The sequence below is a fragment of the Acromyrmex echinatior genome, chromosome 4 (genome assembly GCF_024713525.1).
Source record: "Acromyrmex echinatior isolate Ae372 chromosome 4, ASM2471352v2, whole genome shotgun sequence".
NCBI lineage: Eukaryota > Metazoa > Arthropoda > Insecta > Hymenoptera > Formicidae > Acromyrmex > Acromyrmex echinatior.
This window is the reverse complement of record NC_141855.1, coordinates 15,285,498-15,296,918: the sequence shown is the minus strand read 5'-3', so window position 1 is coordinate 15,296,918 and position 11,421 is coordinate 15,285,498. Positions and strand designations below refer to the sequence as shown.

Here is an 11,421-nt window from a genome sequence, read left to right as displayed (position 1 = left end):
TAACTGCTGTAATCATTTTTAATGTCTACGAATCAAGTCATTCACCGTACAAAATTCGACTATCAAAGGATGTTATAAATAGTTACGTAACACATGAATTTATGTTAAATAATTTTTTTCATCCACGTTTCTTGATGCTTTAATATAGATCCGATTAATATGTCGCTTATAGAATTAATTGTTCATTCTTGTTTATATACGCATCGGCACGCAAACTTGGGACGAGCATATCAATTAAATACTCATTATCTTTAAAAAAACTAAACTGATATCAAATTTTTTTTAATAAATAAAATTAGTTCTATTTCGCAAGCTAATCTAAAATATCTGATCTTCGTAAAAATGTACAAAATAAACATTGCAAAAGCATCAATTAACATCATAGAGAAAGAATGATGATAAAATTAATACCTTTGTAAAATTAAAAAAAAGAAGTCGTTTTAATTACATCTTATAAAAGCTGTATTATATTCTTTACGTAAATCACTTGATATTTTCAAAACAAATTTGCAATTAGACTTTAATGGACAGGAAACAGATGGACAGGTAAAGAAACATACAGGCACGAGACGAGCACATTTCCAATATGGAATTAGTGTTGTATATTTTACAAAGTAAATAGAATATAAACAATCTAAAGTCGTCTAAAACACAATAGTACGAATTTCGTGGTAAATCATTTCGTGTGTCGTAAAGATAGACGATATATCATCAACAGGGCGACTCCTTTCGCTTTCCTCCACCTCGCGCGAATGACTTGAGGGCCGAAATAACAGGGAAAGGCATGGGGGCACTTAAACCGGCTGGCCGAAAAATCATCGTCACCCGACCGAGTGTGAACGGTAACCCAACAAGCCAACGGGTGACGTGTTGGCGAAAATGATTCGATGGCAACACGTAGTATCGCGGAGATTACGATAACACTCGCGAAATAGTCGTACTCTTCTCATGTACTTCAATAATTTCTTAGATCATTTCTTTATCATCTTCATTATCATCATCATCATCATCTTTAAGGTCCGTCGATCGTTAATCGACGCAGACTGGCATCGCATTTGCGTTTTCTTCGAACTCTTCCTTTTCATTTCTCCTTTTATCTGTCGGGAGAGGGGCTGAGTCTCGGATGTGACGTACGCGGCAGTTTGTGAGCAAAGTGTACAATGGGTACAATAGTAATAGACAACTTACAGACATTATGTTCGGTCGTTACGTTTACGCTACGTGGTAACTCGTCTACTAAGACTAGATTTACGCTCAACATTCGTCGCATTCGATGTTTTTTTCACGATACTCGCGTTTGACAGTCTCCTTTCATGACGTTGTAAACTTGCTCGGCTTTCGCACAAACCACAGAGACCTATGATCACTCTTATGACAGATGTCAAGTGTAAACCTAAACTACAATGCTTTTTTTCAGTCTCTCACGGATAAGTTAAAACGACACTGACGACAACGACGAATGATTGCGTTACTTTCTCTTTACATAGACATATACGGTAACACTCTTCGCGGAGAAGCGGAAGATGGTGTGATGAATGGATGTTTGATTGAATCGACGAGAATGACTGGAAGACAAGGAAAAATATTTGGAAGTCGCGTATTGCTCGCTTCGATATGCATGTACAAGTGTCTTGCGCCAGAGACACGTACAATTGTCAGAAAACGATTCGGGGGTATCTCGGCCGATTGTAGATCTCTTCGCAGTCGTTGGTCGCTTCGTAGTAGAGTAAGATGGCAGTCACCGTTAGACTTTTACAGTTTAATTACAATCGTCGCGCGTTCGCGTCGTATTTTCGCTATTATAATAATTAGAAGATTGTATGGGGAATGTGTACGTATTTGTGTGCTTCGGCAAATCGGAGGCAGATATTCGAATATAAAGATCGTCGCGTGGAGGGAAGAAATCCGAGGTGGATATGGATCGCGCGTATAACGCCGCCATTTTTAACTAACTATAGGATTATTACACGGAATGTGGAATAAAACGTGGCAGTTTATACGGATCGTCGTCGTCGAGACGCTCCGCGGACTCATGGAGGACTTTGTTCTTCTTTCGCCACGATATAGAACAGACAACAATGTAGAACTCGACTTGGTCCGCTCAAGTACTCCGTCAAGTACTCGAACGACGCGATACATAAAACTTTGTGGTTCCACCAAGCGGAACCAATAAACGGCAGCTTATAGATTCTCTGTCTCTCTGTTAAACTTAACTTTGTTACGATCAATCGCAGCGCGTTCGTTCGCGATCGTTTCGCCTAATCGTAGCTCTAAAATACTTAAGCCGAGAAATAATCTTGACGTCGGATCGATCTTGCCGGAAACGCCGGTGGCAGTTTACACGTGATCGTCGAGCTGACGGACGCGTCCTCGTCGACGTAGGCCGGGAACAGGACGAAGGAGCGCGTGGAATTATCACTTGAATAGCTGGCGATCGGATACGAGACGCCAATTCGCATTAACGAAACGACGGACCGCGGCTTGCATAAATCTCGCGCGATATTTCCTTTATACTCTTCTTCTTTTCTCTTCTATTTACTTTTAATGTCTCCTCTTCTCTTTTATCTTACTACGGGGATTCCCGCGTACGCATCGGAGGCTTTTACACGTATTTACACCGCGATTACGAAGTCACGGACGTTTCGTTGGCTGTTATGACCGCGATCGAAGTCGCACTCGGCCTCGCTTAGCTCAAACGCGTCGGAGAAGCCCGAGGGTGGGTCCAGCTTGGGGACGAACAGGTTTCCTGATCCGTCACGCTCCTGGTCCCGATTGGCACAGGGATTGCCCGACTGGTGCTTGGGATGGCCAAGCCCGGAGATTGGCCCGAAGTTGGCACGGGCCTCCTCGCTGGTATGACGCGCCAACTGTAACATCCTGAATGCAAACGGATTTTCTTTTATTTTGCAAATAGCGAGACATGTTTCATTTGGAATTTATTAACAGTAAAATTAACGATATGGGCTTAAAACCCAAGCTTGGTCAATAAGAAGTCTGTAACCAAGAGTTGATAAGAATATATATTGTAGTTCTCTGGCGGAAAAAATTTTTATGAAAAAGTACAGGAAAACTATAAAGATTCAGACAAGATCTTAGAAATTCTTAATTTTTCATAGATATTCGTAATGGGACGGGTAGAATGGCGTTATTTGAGGACGAAGGATTTTTAAGTTTTTCAAAGAAACGCCGCTCTACGAATATATATAAAAAAGTAATAATTTCTAAAATCTTATTTCAATCTACGTAGTTTTTCGTAAAAGCTTTCCCGACAGGATAATGGAAATCTTTGATAACAACCAATCTGCCTCGATGAAACACATCTTTTTCCGTTTTTGCTAACCTTCGGTTGGTAATAGTCAACCGTAAAAATGCGGGGTATATAATATATTTACTATTGGTTTATAAATAACTTCAATGATTAATTTAGAATGTGTATCTTAAACTTAAATGTAATGTCGAATTTGACGACATATTTAAATATAAGTCTTTATTTAACTGTAAACTTTGATATCTGAGCAAGCAATAAGAAATTCAAGAGCATCGTGAAAAAGATTAATAATCGATTAATGACAGACTTACTTGGGTCTTCCCCTTCCAGGAAACGATTTTCTCTCAAAAATCGGTGAGGGTTCTGTAGACGTGCTAGATTCTGGTCCATGGTACAGGAAGTCTGTAAGCAAACACGTTTTTCCTTTGTCTTTTACACCTAATTCGCCGAAAATAAATAATTAACAAGTGCTTTCGCGATTTCACGGTGGGAACTTCATCTACGTTATTCGATGCAATAACAATTCGTGCGCTTTTCGGTTCGTGCGACAAGACTGCAACCAAGGAAGCGTATATCGCATACGTGCGTCGGACAAAATTAGGTCGGGAAAACAAACGTGCACGCGTTACCGTGATCGTCGAACTTCTATATTTACAATATCAACAATACGAAAGTGCTCGCAACTAGAAGCAGCGGAAGGCGCAAGCCACGCGGAAATGGAAATCGGAATATAGATGTTTACAATATAGGATTTTCCGAAAGCAAAAATTATAGTAGAACTGAGTAGAACTGAGTTCTCCAGCGAGAATGCACTGATAAAAATTTAAAAAAAGGAATTAAAAACCGAAGCTTCTAAAACCTTTACTTCTAATCCGAGAAGTTGCCTTCTATCCTACTGCTACACTCCTGAGAATAAGAGAGACAGAAACACAGAGAAAGAGAAAGAAAGACAGAAAGAGAAACAGAAAGAGGTGAAAATATTGCATACTGTGGACACGCGAGTCGGCCGCAGATGCCGAGTGGTGCGAATCGACGAGGTGATTGGAAGACTCGGTTCGGCTGCTGGTCCCGACTTCCGTGTCGCTGTCCGAGCCCAGGGTGTCGTACTCCTCCGACTCGGACTTGCCCTGACTGACCTTGTGCGCTTTGTGCAACGGCGCAGAGGACGAACGGCCTCCGCGCACCTTAGTGTACCGGTTGCAATCCGACTGCAATCAGACGGAATTGATTTCTATGAGATGGTACACCGCGTGTCGCGCGTCCACCGCATCTCCGATCACGTCGGTGGATCTGTGTCTACCGGATCGCATGAGAAGCGATCTCAAGATTAGAGCAGAATCGTCGACGATCGTAAGTTCACTGGTTTCCGCCTGACTAGATTAATAATTTATCTCGTCGGGATTGCTATATGTATTCAAGCGAGTCGATGTATCGCGGGAATCCCAAGAATGGAAGATATTCGTATACGATTTGCTGATCATTTGCTGATCATGAGTCAAGCGGACAATTTTATCTTTAGGCAGTTGTGAATTAAAAAAAATGTTTTCTTGCAAAAATATAAATTACCATATATTTAAACATCTATCACATTTATGCGTATTTTATGAAAGTAAATTTCTCTTATAATTTATTACAATCAATAAGAATTTTATTTTAAACTGTACATGTTCTAATTCTTATTATAATCAATTTTTTACAGGCATTACTCATTTTTACCAAGACATTATTCATTATTAAATTGAAATTAAAGACAGATTAATTTACTATTAATAATAAAAAAAAAATAGATAAAGCTAATCGCTTTTTTATTATGAATTTCGAAATAATAGTCGAGAAATGTACATTTCGTGTTATTCTCTACTTAGTTGTGAAGGGAAAGAGTAATGAACTTTCACCTTCTCTACAGAAACGCTATTCTACTTCATCGAACTAGGAATCACGGAAGCGATGAATCATGAGAGAGTCTTTTTTTATGCTACAGCTAGTAAAGCTATGACGAGATTCGGCGACAGATGCATATGTGTAAATGGCGAACGGCGTTCGATAGGTCTAGTTTGTTGTAATCAATATTTTGATTCACGAGTCGTCTCAGGACAATTGCGAAACGAAGCGAAACGATGGGACCAGCAGTCGCAACAATGTAACTTGCAATGGTACTCACTTAATCGATATCACGAGCTCGCAATCGAAAAAAAAAGGAACAGAGAAGTCCACGTTTCCGAATTGGAAAAGAATTAAGAAAGTTTGCGCGTAAATTAAAATTCGTAATATCACATGTATTAATCGCGCGCGAAACAAGAAACTTGGAAAACTCATCTTGAGCATGCGAGTGACTTATAAGTATAATTCGCATAGAAGATCGCTAAGTATTCCGATTTATGTCGCAAGGATAAAATATATTCTCGGTGCATTGATCGAGGTACGCATGCAGTTGTCGCAGGTGTCGCAAGTGTCGAAGGTGTAACGAAGCTGGGAATGTATGAAAGTGAATGATAAAAGCGGTGACAGGTTGCCATGCTCGCGCGTTTCTTCCCGTTTCCGTATATTTTGCGCCAATGTCTGATTGAATATAAATGTATTGTTTTTATGATGCATTGTAGAACCCAAAATCAGCATCACGATCTTAATTATGTAGAATTGCGACTTTTTGTAATTTATATTTTGCGTCAATTTCATGTCGAGAATACTTTAAATTGCAAAAAGTTTAGATGCTAAAGAATTAAAAAATTTAACTAAAATTTCTTTAAATCCAGTTTATTTTATTTATGTTAGAAAAAAAAAGGTATTAGATGTGAACTGCTGTTTTGGTCAAAATTGCATGAAATATATGTTTCAATCTCAAAAAAGAAGTCAAGAAAACGAATCGTGAAACTAGAGAATTAGAGAATTAAAGATAAGGAACAAAAATATTACACGGTTGAAAATTGTACGGGATAGAAACGTGCAGCGAGAAAACGGCACTTCTAATAATATAAATCGGTAGACGATACCTCTCGTAACTGAAGGGTATCGGCAGTGGAGAGACGAGGGTCGTGATAGACAAAGGTCTGAAGAGGCGCGGCAGAATTGCAGCGACTGTCACCTCCTGCAGGAACACTTTCCTCCAGTTGGAACGTGGCGTATGGGTAGATATCTTCCGAATATTCTATAAACATGTTTAATGTCGTTAATAGTTTTGTTAATAGTGATATCCAGACTGCAATCGTTTGCCCTTCGCGCAATCTCGATTTCTCAGAGAGATAGAGGGAGGCAAAAGGAAGAAAGGGAGAGAAAGAGAAAAAGAGCTCTATCTCCGAATTTGATTTATATTAGGCTTAGTTTCCATGTAAGAACCAACCAACTACAGTCTAGCATTCCTCTGTTCTTCGACTGTAACAGGGGAATACTCGAATGTAGATGGTTGGTTCTTAGATTCTGATCTGGTTTAAACCCTCAGTAGAAACTAGGTCACTGTCGATTTTTTATGGAAAGAACGAGTTTGATTTCATTAACGCAAGTTGGTTGGTCTGCTTATTTCACCTGGTATTTTCTCGAGCGTGGCCATCTCGTGAATCGGCGAGCGTAGCGGTTTACGCACGGTGGCGTAATACTGTTCACGCTGTTCCATATTCTGCTTATTGTCTAGAGCGGCCGCGGTTTGCGCGTCATGCAGACTCCCGATGTCGCCCATAAACGGACCTGCAATTAACATCTTAAGATATAATGAACCACGTTTTCAAAATTAAATAAGCGAGATTAATTCTTTTCAAAATTGACAATTTTTTTTACAAAAACTTCATCATTTGTCGATTCTATCACAAACGTATTTTAATGACTTAATTAACTTTCATTTTCATTTATATTCTGTGTGTTTACTCTTGTGTGTTTTACTTAGCATACTTATTATACAAATTCTTTAGCTATTTACAATTTAGAAAATTGTATGCGTATGTGACAGACTAACGTTTGCGAAAGCAGTAGAAGACGGCACCGGCTGCAGCAATGACTGCGAACGAACTTAACACCAAAGGTACGATGAGCTTTAGATCCGAATATACGGAGGTGTGTTGGGGAATGTAATGATCGATCTCGATGGCGGACATGGTCGTGCTAATGTGCGGCTGCAACGTCGTTATCTTATACTCAGCCACCGATGAGCCGGCATTGTTGTGGGCTCTTATGCGGATGTCATAAGTGGTCCCCGGTTGCAATTCGCTCAGAGTATATGTCTTTTGCACCTGCACAATATATAAGTTGCATCTAGGTCATCATAATTCCGTAATACGCGTGTGAAATATTAAATCATCTTTAAAACAAGTTGGTATCAATATTATAGCAATTAATGATAATTACGTTTGTAAGGACAATATCGAAATGTCTGCATTATGAAAGAATTTATACGACTAAAATGTTTCGCAAAAAAATATTTATACATATCCTACATTTTGTGCTATTTTATTTTTTAATTAGATTTCTTAAAAACCGTTTTTCCATAGTAAGAACGTCATTGATAATTTTTAAGTTCGAAGTAATTGGAATTAAACAATGATACATTATATTTCCCAATTTAGTTAATTTTAGGTAAAATTTTGTTACTAGAATCCTTCCTAGAAAGAGATTTAAAGTATAATATATTATAAAAAAATACAATGTTATATGAAGATTAGAAGTGACAAATATTGACTCTTCTTGACATTTTTGCAAAGAAAAAAATTGACTGAAAATTGATGATAAATTGATTTGGAAAACTTTTATAATTTCTATAACGCTTTTATAAGGAAAGATAAGTAACTTTATCTTTTTTATTGTGTATACATCTTGTGTATATATCTAGTAAAATAAAATTTCTTCACATTCGAATACCTCTATATTATTCGAGACCAGCGTCCAGATACCCTCGCCGCTTTTCCTGTACTCCAGTTCAAAGAAAGTTATGGGACACCCTCCATCGTTCCACGTGCTGAGATGCAGGGTGATCCATGAAACGTTAACCGTAACAAACTTGTCACCAGTTCCAGGCGAGTCATCCGGCTTGGAGCCCTTCGTAGTCGCCTTGACGATCTCGCTGGGTCTGCCCATGCCGATGCGATTATACGCCGTCAGGTACATCTGATAGTCGTTGCCGCACCAGAGTCGTGATAGGACGAAGCTGCTCACTTTGTGCGACACCTTAAACTCCTCCCATTCGCCAGACTCGCGTTTGTAATGTAAGATGTAACCGCGAATCGGCGAACCGCCATCGTCACCGTTCTTCCACTGTACGTTGATCGAATTGCTGCTGGTGCTGGTCGCGTGTAATAATGGCGCCGCAGGTGGAACTGAAAAGGACAAATTTATAAATCGCTCTTTATGATATTGACTGTAAGTTAAAAACTTTTAAAGAAAATTTATTTACGTCGAATAAAAATTAAATGTAAATATTAACATTATGTGTACTAATTATCAGTATTAGTTTTGTATTTAAAATAATAAAACAGAATACATATATCAAAACATGTAATAATAAACAAACATAAAATTTAAATTAAATCATTTAGAATTTAATAAATTTAATTAACTATTACATATGTATTATGTTCTTTATAGAGATAACTTAATTTTATTTCATTAATTAATTGTGGTATAATGGACTTTTTGTAATTAATTTTTCAATAATTAATAAAATAAAATTAAAGTAAATAATATTATGTATATTACTGATAATAAATTATGTGTGATTATTATACCAAAATGAAAATTGCGTTTACCTTGTACGGTTAAACGATGAGTTATTTGATCGGAGCCATGGCGATTCTCCACGAAGCAAGTGTAATTTCCGCTATCCTCTCTATGAAGTTCAGTGATCTGCAAAGATCCATCGGTATGGAGGGACACCCTGGCGGATGGCTTGACTATCTGACCCCATTGCTTCCAAATAACCGAGGGGTCGGGTTTGCCTACGCTTTGACAAGGCAGCGTTACATCTTGCTTCCACGGTACGATAAGCGTGGTACCGAACGAATATATGGCAGCGCGTACTGTAATAGAGTAAGTCGAGCGGATCCTTATTGAGTGCATGATAGTCGTCGTTGATAAGTTAGCTTTTATCAACCACGCGAAGCAAACTCAGAAAGTGTTTCATGACGGGAAAGATTTAAAGTTTGTTATAAAGAGTTTGCGAAAACTTTCCGCTGAGAAGCTGAGAAGAAAATAAAAAGCGCGCGACTCATTAACAAACATAAGTACGGCACTCGGTATGTCATTATCAGTTGACTGTAAACAATTTATTTAGCTCGAAAAAACGGATGTTTATACGATGAGCGAATCGTTTCCGAACGACGCTTGAAAACGTAACTTTCGCAACTAGTCCAATTTGTGCGCCGAATAGCAGCTCCAAGTTTCACGACTGCAGTAAAGCTGCATATTTTCGATGTACCAATGTTATAAATTACTCTTTCGCGTTCTCGTACAATCTTCTGGATATCGAAAGTACATAAAGTGTGAAATATATTGACGTATAAATCTTCGTATAAATAAGATAAGATAAATAAAAATATCCAGAATGTAAGTTCCGTTTTAATACGCTACATTTTTTAATGTTTAGAATTATATGTTTCCTCTTTTGAATGTAATTATAAGTTTTTAATTTTATACACAAAAAAAAATTTAAATACTAGTTGAAAATTTTAATCCTAGTTAAAAAAAATTTTAAAATAATCGCAAAGCTCAAGTAGACCATGTAAGAGACCACGTAATCTCGAAGCTAATTTGAAATAAAAATAATCTTTTTACCTTCACTGGAAGGAGAGACCGTGACGGACGGGGTTTGCGGACCCTCGCCAACCGAGGTGACCGCCGCGATCGTGAATTCGTACTGGCTCCTCTTGTGCAAATCCTCGGCCTGATAGCTGGTCTGATATGGCGGCAGGGCTCTTCTGTGCCACTTACCCTCCGATCCCAATCCACGGATATGTACGTTGTAGGAGGTGATGTTGCCGTTACTCTTCAGGGGCGGTTGCCAAGAGACGATAATAGACGTGGCTGAGCTGACAACTGCTTTGACACCAGCCGGCACCTGCGGCAGGTCCTCTTCGGTTACACAATAAAGGGGTGACGAGGCGATACCATCGCCAGTTCTGGTATACGCCAGGACTTGGATCGAATAATTCGTGTACTTCTCCAAGCCGTGGAGTCCTACAGTTAGTGCAGTGGTGATCTTCATCTCTGGTTTGACAGACTCCGTCAGCGCATCCATGTTTTCCCACATGACCTTGTAACCTTTCAGGATCCCGTTCAGGCTGGAATCGGGCGGAGATTCCCAGGAGACTTGTAAGGACGTTGATGAGAGCGCGGTGCATCGCACATCCTGAGGAGGGCTGCTAGGAACTAGAAAAATTCAAAGTTCCATTTAAAGATTTTATCTTTGCAAAGTAATCCATCAACTTTCGTATTGCAAATATCTTTTATTAAAATTTGATATGTTACATGCGTATTATGTACGTAATATTGTCATTTAACATTTATACGTTGTTTAAAAATGATACTTGCTATTCTTTTTATAAGATTAATAGATTATTATTATTATTATATTTTAATATGTAAGAATAAACAAATTTAAATATACTAGAAATGAAAGTAGCGCAGCACTACTTTAGTTATGCATATAAAATAAAAGAATAGTAATCTAATATATATATTCACACATAGATATTTATCCGTATGTTAATTTTAATGAAAATTATGACATTGCTGTGAATTGGATACATTTTTACGATAGTAATAATTTAGGAAATACGAACGGTGCAGCTCGTAAAACTCGTACTACATTTAAAATGTCGATATTCGTCGTATATTCGAGCGCAATGTGACTATACGCGTGGAATATTTCAAGAACGGGTTTAGGAGGAAAGTTTTTAAAGAGATACCGTTGCCGTTGTAAGTCGCGGGGATATTTGCCTCTCCACGATCGAAAATATCGGAGTGCTTGCACTTGAAAGTTTCGTCGAGTCCGCCATTCCCCGGCGGGGATAAGATTAAAGAAGTTATTTGCGAGCACGGGTGCCGCATCTGAATTTATTATTTATCCGAGAAGTCGTGCAGCCACGGCCGCATGCGGTCGGTATTCATAGCAGAATTCGTGATAGGCTCGCGAGAAGGCGCGAATATTATTCTCTTCATGAATTTTTGAAGCTTCT

General features: G+C 38.6%; 1 protein-coding gene across 6 annotated transcripts in view; it reads right to left on the bottom strand.

Annotated features, from left to right (window-relative positions):
* Positions 1-578: 578 nt before the first annotated feature.
* Positions 579-11,421, bottom strand: part of LOC105145459 (Down syndrome cell adhesion molecule 4) — a 230,904-nt gene continuing 220,061 nt past the window's right edge. For 5 of the 6 annotated variants that reach the window (XM_087405823.1, XM_087405822.1, XM_087405826.1 and 2 more), the window contains 9 exons: positions 10,019-10,612; positions 8,995-9,264; positions 8,111-8,565; positions 7,212-7,485; positions 6,788-6,946; positions 6,259-6,413; positions 4,257-4,476; positions 3,580-3,670; positions 579-2,877 (listed from right to left, as the gene is read on the bottom strand). In XM_087405823.1, coding sequence (XP_087261949.1) covers positions 2,613-2,877; positions 3,580-3,670; positions 4,257-4,476; positions 6,259-6,413; positions 6,788-6,946; positions 7,212-7,485; positions 8,111-8,565; positions 8,995-9,264; positions 10,019-10,612 — 2,483 coding nt within the window. In that variant the 3' untranslated portion in view covers positions 579-2,612. The remainder of the gene's footprint in view (positions 2,878-3,579; positions 3,671-4,256; positions 4,477-6,258; positions 6,414-6,787; positions 6,947-7,211; positions 7,486-8,110; positions 8,566-8,994; positions 9,265-10,018; positions 10,613-11,421) is intronic. The other variant, XM_087405827.1, reaches the window with a different exon arrangement.